The sequence below is a fragment of the Onychostoma macrolepis genome, chromosome 04, assembly GCF_012432095.1.
Source record: "Onychostoma macrolepis isolate SWU-2019 chromosome 04, ASM1243209v1, whole genome shotgun sequence".
Lineage (NCBI taxonomy): Eukaryota > Metazoa > Chordata > Actinopteri > Cypriniformes > Cyprinidae > Onychostoma > Onychostoma macrolepis.
The window spans coordinates 32,759,865-32,769,182 of record NC_081158.1 but is presented as its reverse complement, the minus strand read 5'-3'; the positions used below and the strand labels follow the sequence as shown (position 1 = coordinate 32,769,182).

At 35.5% G+C, this 9,318-nt stretch overlaps 1 protein-coding gene across 10 annotated transcripts in view; it reads left to right on the top strand.

Moving 5' to 3' along the window:
- The first annotated feature begins 1,640 nt into the window (after window positions 1-1,640).
- LOC131538645 (protein bicaudal D homolog 1-like) overlaps window positions 1,641-9,318 on the top strand; it is a 31,452-nt gene continuing 23,774 nt past the window's right edge. For 4 of the 10 annotated variants that reach the window (XR_009270626.1, XR_009270627.1, XM_058772615.1 and 1 more), the window contains exon 1: window positions 1,647-2,231. Coding sequence is in view for 7 of the 10 variants with exons in the window: in XM_058772615.1 (XP_058628598.1) it covers window positions 2,007-2,231 (225 nt within the window). In the remaining 3 variants the exon portion in view is untranslated. Of the gene's footprint in view, window positions 2,232-9,318 lie in introns of all 10 variants that reach the window. The other 6 variants (XM_058772619.1, XM_058772617.1, XM_058772618.1 and 3 more) reach the window with 4 other exon arrangements.

Here is a 9,318-nt window from a genome sequence, read left to right as displayed (position 1 = left end):
CTATGCAAAGATTTGCTTTCAAAAACAGCATCGTAGCTACTAAACTATTTCTTATTATAGTTTTAAATCTGTATTTAACTTCAGAATGATCTCGAAGTAAGTCTGATTTTGTGGTGGCTTGTGCTTTAAAATTAAACTATTATCATCTTAATTCAAGTGATGAAGGATTTTGAAAGTCTGACAGTAGCTAATCAGTGTTGAAAACCTTAGAAAATTAGAAAAGTAATCAAATGTAATCGGTTGCATTACTTTGTAATTGAAAGTTACACTACTTATTACATTTCAAATAGGGTAACTTGTAATCTGTAACCCGTTACATTTCCAAAGTAACCTTCCCAACAGTGATTATAACTGTAAACCCTAAATCTTTAATCTTAACTTTAAAATGCATAATAGCTATGACAAATGAGCGAGATATAAATAACAAATAAATGCGAACAAATTAACAATCCTACGGCAAAGTTTGAACTCATGAATATTAATGACGTAATGTGACGTTCCCCACTATGCCTACCTGATTGGTTGAAAGGCATACATTATTATGCGGGAGGGCCCTGCAACATTTCGATATAAGTACTTCTGGAATAACCATTTTGAGAATATCAACTGGAAATTGATTTGGACTTATAATAACAAATTCTGTGTCACTAATAAAGTTAGTGGAGTTTGCTTTAAATTTATACATATAATTTGTCCAAGAGATACAAAACTGTTCTCTCTGAATTTTGCGTTTTTTGTGGAATGGATGTTGAGACTGTTTTGCATCTTTCTTTCTTTTTTTTTCTCTCCGAATGTATGCATGTTAAACAATTTTGAATTGATGTTAAATGTTTATTTACTATGTTGAGTGGATGTAAAATTAATATAAGGAAAAGAGATGTTATATTTTATTTAAAAAATGATATGGATAAGAGTCGCATTTTTATACTAAATCTTCTAATATTATAAGGTAAGTTTTACATACACAAATGTAAATTCAAGGCATTCATGTCTGGCTCTGCACCCCTTTACCTAAATTCAGTACTTCAGACTTATGTGCCCTCTAGAAGCTTGCATTCTGCAAGTGAACGACGCATTATTGTGCCATCCCAAAGAGGCACAAAATCACTTTCACACACTTTTTCATTAACTGTTCCCATCTGATGGAATGACCTGCCCAACTCAATCCATCTTCAAGAATCGGCTAAAAACACATCTCTTCCATCTTTATTTGACCCTCTAACTCTAGCACTCTCTATTCTAATTCGATTTTATCTATCTCTCTTCTTTTTATTAAAAAAAAAAAAAAAAACTCACACATTTGACCCTCTATCAATTGCATATTTGCAACCAGAACTATGGATACGCTTAAAGAACTAAAGTCCTTCTCACTATTGTGATTATTGATGTATACCTCCTTGTTTTTATTTTTATTTTTTTCTTCCTTTTTCTTTCATAAAATGTGATTGTCCTGTTTGTAATATTTAATTATGGCTTGAATGTTAATTGTTCAGCATATACAATAAATAAATAATAATAATAATAATAATAATAATAATAATAATATGCAGGCGCTGATGATCTCACTGTTGAGGAAGCGCAGCTTATGAATATTAATTAAGTCACGTGCCTGGGCGCTCCCGGAAGGTTACTAAGCAACGCCGGGGCGCGACTCGATTCATATCCATGAGCTCAGGGCTGCAGCAAGATGCGCTGACGTCACAGCAGGAGGAGAGCCGAAACGAGTCGGGCCACGTTTCTCCATCCTAGCGATGATGGCGTCCCGACACCCATGAGCAAGCAGAAAAAGAGGAGGAAGAAAGAAAGAAAGAAAGAAAGTGAGGCCCCTTTCAGGATTGCGATGATTAATTTTTGCTTCGGACTTCAATTCGTTCGTCTTTTGTTGTTGATATGTCTGGATCATTGACTTTCTATTGGAGGCTGGGGTAACGTTAAGGCGCAGGTGCCTCCATCCATCCGTTCATCTATCCGTCCATCCAGCGCAGTGGAGGGGCCGGGCCGGCCCGATGGCTGCTGGGGGAGGTGGAGGAGGATGCGGGGAGTCGGTGGATCATTACCGGGCGGAGGTGGAGCGGCTGACCCGCGAGCTCGCGGAGGCGAACCGGGAGAAGGTCCGGGCGGCGGAGTGCGGGCTGGCGGTGTTGGAGGAGAACCAGAGCCTCAAACAGCAGTATGCGGAGCTCGAGGCCGAGCAGGAGACCCTCAGACAGGAGCTGGAGCAGCTGCACGAGGTACAGCTCATTCTCCTCTTATAATCACCGAAGATGCTTTTCAAACAAAAGGCCTGTTGTGCTTTTATGTTATAGAACAGAACAGAATTAAATGGAAAACAACAAAGTAGAATAGAGGATTTCCAAAAATCTGGTCATGTCATGTTATGGAATAGAATATTGGCGAGAAGTTATGTTATGTAAAATAATAGAACAGATTATTGCCAAAAATCAGTTCATGTCATGGAATAGAACATTGGCAAGAAATGTTGTTATGTTATATTATGTTATGTGAAATAATAGAAAACAATAGAATAGGCTATTGCCAAAAATCTGCTTATGTTATTATCAAAAACTATAGAATACAAAAACTATAGTCATGTTTTGGATAGAATATTGACAATATATATGTTGTTATTAAAAGAATAGAAATCAATAGAATAGAATATTGTCAGAAATCCGGTAATGTTATTATTGAAGAGTAGAATAAATTAGATAAATGCATAAAAAATAAAATAAAATAAATAAATCTGTTCATGTTATGTTATGTTTTGGAAAAGAATATTGACAACATGTGTGTTATATTATGTTATTGAAAAGGAAAGAATAGAATGTTATAGTGGAATAGAACAGTAGAATAGAATATTGTCAAAAATGTTGTCATTGAAAAAGAGTAGAAAAGAATAGAATTTTGCCAAAAATCTCAAAGATAGTTTGACATATAATGTGTGTAGAACAGTAGAAAGAACTGTTAGAATAGAACAGAACAGATTATAGTAGGAAAAAAAATTGCTAGTCACAAAATTAGATTTTTCTCCCCATGTCCACAATTTTTAACTACACGAATCTTAAAAAAGCAAAGCAAGTGTAATTCATGTGTTGTAAATCATACACACTAGAGACTATGCTATACTGAAACTGCAGCTGTGGTGAATTAGAGACTAAAACAGCAGAAATAAAGCAGCCAGTGCTGGTGATTTTGTTTGTACTACAAGAAATACCATACACCAAAGAAGATCCTCCGTGTTCAATGGAGTCTGTGCTCTGACCTGAATAATGTTGTTTTGTGCCTGTCTAGTGTGCTCAGAGATTGTGTGTCTGCTCTAACCTGTTTGTTTGCAACATTTATTTACAAAGTTGCAACATTATTTTGTTCTAATTATATAGTTTGAAATTCTCAGCAGCTATCTCAAAAGGTCTGAGTAAGCAATAATAGTTTTGCAGCATGTTAACGTTACAGAGTCACAGAGTAAATAATGTTCTTGACCGATGCTCCTCGTCTATATTCCCACAGCCTGAGTTTATTCATAGCTTCATTAGTAGAGGCAGTGTACTCTTGCTGACTGCAGTGGACTGCGCTGAAGGTTAGCACAGGGCGACGGCTGCCAGCAAACACCCTCATGGATAATAAGATTGACAGAGTCACAGAAACGCGTCTGCTTCAGGAGTCCTTCATATGCACTTGAGTACAAAGACTGTCACTGAAACCACCCAAAAACCCAAAACGAAACGAAACTCCAGAGTGCATTGATAAGTCTGGCTTGATTTATAACTATGTTTTAAAGAATCATATTATAATCTTAGCTTTTCTTGTGATGGAGGTAAATAAGGTTATAATAAGAATACGTGATAAAAAAATGAGAACCGCAGGCTTTGATAATGCACACAGCACATCTTTAATTGGCTGCGTCGTTTCTTCAATTAAATCTCAATGAACTGTATCGATCGTTGACTAACAGATCAGAGCTCTGCGCTGGAAAATGGTCACAAATTTGGAATTGAGTGATATTCTTCAGTGACTTTAGATAATAAGAGGACTGGGATAAAAGCCATCAATATTGCATGTCATAATCACAAAAATACACAACTATTGGGTAAAATATTTCATTTTTATTCAGGTCGAACTGCATTTTATTGGTTATCTTTGGCATTGAATGAATTATAAGTAAATTGAAAGCATGTTTTGACATTTATAGTCAGTATCTTTATCCATTGTATTAGATGGATTGTTTTTGTTGCAAGTATATAGGAAGGTATCTTAGAAGGTAGTGTAAGTCAGTCTGTGATGCCTTAAAATAAAATGTAAGCAGCTCACATTCGATTTTTTTTTTTTTTTGTCATTCATGAATATTGCTCATATAATTTCTTGTAATATGCATTTTATTGGTAATTATCTGTATTTCCCGGTGTATGCAATAGTAATGGTAATTGGAGACATACCAGATGATGAAGGCATCTGCTGATATATTATTCATAAATGTCTATTTCTGACATTCAAGACTCCCCATTGGCCTGCTAAGATTGGCTGCTACTATAACCTGAAACTGCAAAAGAGCAATAATATGCTTAAATATGACAAATACAAAAATATCTAAAATAAGAAGTATCTATATTATTATATTGCCAAAACATTTTTATGTAATTATTTATTTTTAAATATTAATTTATTTATTTTTTGTTGTTGTAGTTACAAAAGCATTTTTCCCAGAGTCCTTTTGTGTTTCCTTGGCAAAACCACAACCCCGTGAGCTCAGAAGCTTCCAGGAGCCTCATGTGTCCTTCCCAAGAATTCTCATTACAAACAGCCATTCATGCTGCTGTTAGTGCACAATTGAGTATTTCCCTTCATTCAAAAGCTGCTTTATAGTTGTTTACTTGGATTCCACCAAGCGCATGCATCATTCAGTGCGAAATCTCCCAATCACGTTTCCCACAGTCTTTCATAATGAACAAGCAGAGCTGACAGTTTATTGGCTGATGCCGGTTTACCTCCATTTGCAATATTGGCAGAATATAGCAGTGTCTGCTGTGGCTTGTAAGCTGCCAATCAAACACAACGTCAACAGTTGTTCCTTTAATATCGCAAATACAAGCAAAACACACTCAGATGTCATCATACGTCTCTGATATACAGCCAATCCCCAGTATGACTTGTGAGAGCGTTTTTTTCTCCGACCGAGAGTCTTCTGAAGGCTTTGAGGATTGAATCTGTCTCAGAACGATAATGCCTAGGGATATTTGAGACTGTGCCTTATTCTAGTGGAAAAAGGAGAGTTTTTCAACAAATCAGAGAAATATTGGGTTCTTGTGATCCTCTTGTGCATTTCTATGTTTTCAGAGGATTATACAATTAATTTGATTGCTGTAATGGCTTATTATTAGGGCCATTTAAACATTAACTGTAAAAATGTTTACTTATTCACTGTTTATGAGATGTTTAGATTCATAGGACTGCATTTGCTAATTGATGATTGGTGGTAATATGCGTTAAGAACTTGCTGAAGTGGTTTCCAGATGAGAAAATCACTCCTGTCTGACTGGGTTGGTGTTTCTGGCGGTGCATCATGTGTTGGCTGGTAATGTACGTCAGATGAAAAATGCAGAGGTGCATTAGTTGCAGCAGCTCAGAGCTAAAAGCACCAGTCGGTGGAGCAGCATGTCTTATATGCAGAGATGCTTTAATGCAGCTCAAGTGTGAATGTGTACAGATTTCAGAATAGGTATCTAAAATAACCTGGGAAAAAACCATGATGGATATGTGAGTTTGAAGTGATGAAACAATAGATATAGTGTTGAGAATGAAGACAAAAAAGCACTTTGTGACCTTTAAAACAATGGCTTGCGGTTTCTCTTTTTGAAATAATTCTTCGGAGTTCATGCCGAGTTCCTGATGTGCTTGGGCCGAAGCTTGGAGACATTGAGTTATGAATTATAGATGGGACAGATCCAGGCACTTAGGGGGAGACATGTGAACGTCAGGTTGTATAATACACACAGAGAAACAGTCGCTGCATAATTCATGTGGCAAGTGATGTCATGCACTTAACTTCATTAAAACACCCAGGTCAGATTTAAGCAAAAAATCATAAAGGGAGGAAAAATTCTTAATTTGCATGAAGAAAATGAAGTCTATTTTAGGTCTATTATTTATTTATTTATTGCAAGATTTAAATTTGACATTATTTTCATGAGACTTAATCACATTTAAACTCTCCATTTTGTATTTTTGTTTTATGTTTTTATGATTTTGTATTATCTTTATGCTCAAACGTGTAATGCAATGCTAAAAAATTAACAATATATTTAAATAATATATCTTTATTGTATATTAAAATATATGAAATTTATACTTTTATAATTTAATTTTTAATTTTTAATATTTGTCAAATATGCTTATGCTTCATGAATAGCATACTGTATAAATATATGCTTCATTTTCTTGCATCCATCTATCTATATATATATATATATATATATATATATATATATATATATATATATATATATATATATATATTATTATATTGCCAAAACATTTTTATGTAATTATTTATTTTTAAATATTAATTTATTTATTTTTGTTGTTGTAGTTACAAAAGCATTTTTCCCAGAGTCCTTTTGTGTTTCCTTGGCAAAACCACAACCCCGTGAGCTCAGAAGCTTCCAGGAGCCTCATGTGTCCTTCCCAAGAATTCTCATTACAAACAGCCATTCATGCTGCTGTTAGTGCACAATTGAGTATTTCCCTTCATTCAAAAGCTGCTTTATAGTTGTTTACTTGGATTCCACCAAGCGCATGCATCATTCAGTGCGAAATCTCCCAATCACGTTTCCCACAGTCTTTCATAATGAACAAGCAGAGCTGACAGTTTATTGGCTGATGCCGGTTTACCTCCATTTGCAATATTGGCAGAATATAGCAGTGTCTGCTGTGGCTTGTAAGCTGCCAATCAAACACAACGTCAACAGTTGTTCCTTTAATATCGCAAATACAAGCAAAACACACTCAGATGTCATCATACGTCTCTGATATACAGCCAATCCCCAGTATGACTTGTGAGGCGTTTTTCTCCGACCGAGAGTCTTCTGAAGGCTTTGAGGATTGAATCTGTCTCAGAACGATAATGCCTAGGGATATTTGAGACTGTGCCTTATTCTAGTGGAAAAAGGAGAGTTTTTCAACAAATCAGAGAAATATTGGGTTCTTGTGATCCTCTTGTGCATTTCTATGTTTTCAGAGGATTATACAATTAATTTGATTGCTGTAATGGCTTATTATTAGGGCCATTTAAACATTAACTGTAAAAATGTTTACTTATTCACTGTTTATGAGATGTTTAGATTCATAGGACTGCATTTGCTAATTGATGATTGGTGGTAATATGCGTTAAGAACTTGCTGAAGTGGTTTCCAGATGAGAAAATCACTCCTGTCTGACTGGGTTGGTGTTTCTGGCGGTGCATCATGTGTTGGCTGGTAATGTACGTCAGATGAAAAATGCAGAGGTGCATTAGTTGCAGCAGCTCAGAGCTAAAAGCACCAGTCGGTGGAGCAGCATGTCTTATATGCAGAGATGCTTTAATGCAGCTCAAGTGTGAATGTGTACAGATTTCAGAATAGGTATCTAAAATAACCTGGGAAAAAACCATGATGGATATGTGAGTTTGAAGTGATGAAACAATAGATATAGTGTTGAGAATGAAGACAAAAAAGCACTTTGTGACCTTTAAAACAATGGCTTGCGGTTTCTCTTTTTGAAATAATTCTTCGGAGTTCATGCCGAGTTCCTGATGTGCTTGGGCCGAAGCTTGGAGACATTGAGTTATGAATTATAGATGGGACAGATCCAGGCACTTAGGGGGAGACATGTGAACGTCAGGTTGTATAATACACACAGAGAAACAGTCGCTGCATAATTCATGTGGCAAGTGATGTCATGCACTTAACTTCATTAAAACACCCAGGTCAGATTTAAGCAAAAATCATAAAGGGAGGAAAAATTCTTAATTTGCATGAAGAAAATGAAGTCTATTTTAGGTCTATTATTTATTTATTTATTGCAAGATTTAAATTTGACATTATTTTCATGAGACTTAATCACATTTAAACTCTCCATTTTGTATTTTTGTTTTATGTTTTTATGATTTTGTATTATCTTTATGCTCAAACGTGTAATGCAATGCTAAAAAATTAACAATATATTTAAATAATATATCTTTATTGTATATTAAAATATATGAAATTTATACTTTTATAATTTAATTTTTAATTTTTAATATTTGTCAAATATGCTTATGCTTCATGAATAGCATACTGTATAAATATATGCTTCATTTTCTTGCATCTATCTATCTATATATATATATATATATATATATATATATATATATATATATATATATATATATATATATATTATTATTATTATTTAATTTTGGCATGTTTTTGTTACGCATAACTTCTTATTTTATTGACTATCTGATTCAGATATGTTAACCGTTGTTGCTCATATACAGGAATTCAATATACATACCAGTAAATATATACAGTATGTATCTCTCAAGCACACTTTTACAAACTCAGGCAAGGGCAAAGCTGTCAGTAGCTGATTAATGATGATTATTTTGTATTATGCAACAAGAAACTCCATGTCAGACATGGAAGCGTCGTTTTCACCAGCTCTGTCTCTGACAAACACTGTGTAACATGCATCAAACAGACACGCATCTCATCATGTTTCTGTTGCAGCACCATCTGATCTGATTCCTGTACAGAAATAAACTGACTTTGAGCTGCTTTGGAGCTCTGCTGCTGCTGCAGAGCGGGTCACATATAAAGGTTCACTGCGGCCCACGGGCCTTCATATCGATCCGTGTGTCTGTGTGGAGCTCTCTCCAGAAAATTGTAAGGCTCAGCTTACTGCCTGCGGCTCTCACAGCACCAGCAGACATCAAAAACCCACTGACATGGTTTAAACCACACAGACAGACAAACGGACAGACGGACAGACAGATGGATAGATAGATAGACGGATAGATAGACGGATAGATAGATAGATAGATAGATAGACAGATAGATAGATGTATAGATAGACAGATAGATAGATAGGATCATGGTAAATGTGTTGTGGGAGTGAGATCGTCTTGAGGGGTGTGAATGTGGAGAGAGAGAGAGAGAGAGAGAGAGACAGATGGAGGGCTGCTGTGCTTCAGCTTTGTCTTTGTGAAGAAAGAGAATCTCCTGGGTGATTTTCACAGTCTGCCTGTGTGTGTGTGTGTGTGTGTGTGTGTGTGTGTGTGTGTGTTTTGTGCGTGTTTGGGTCTTATGC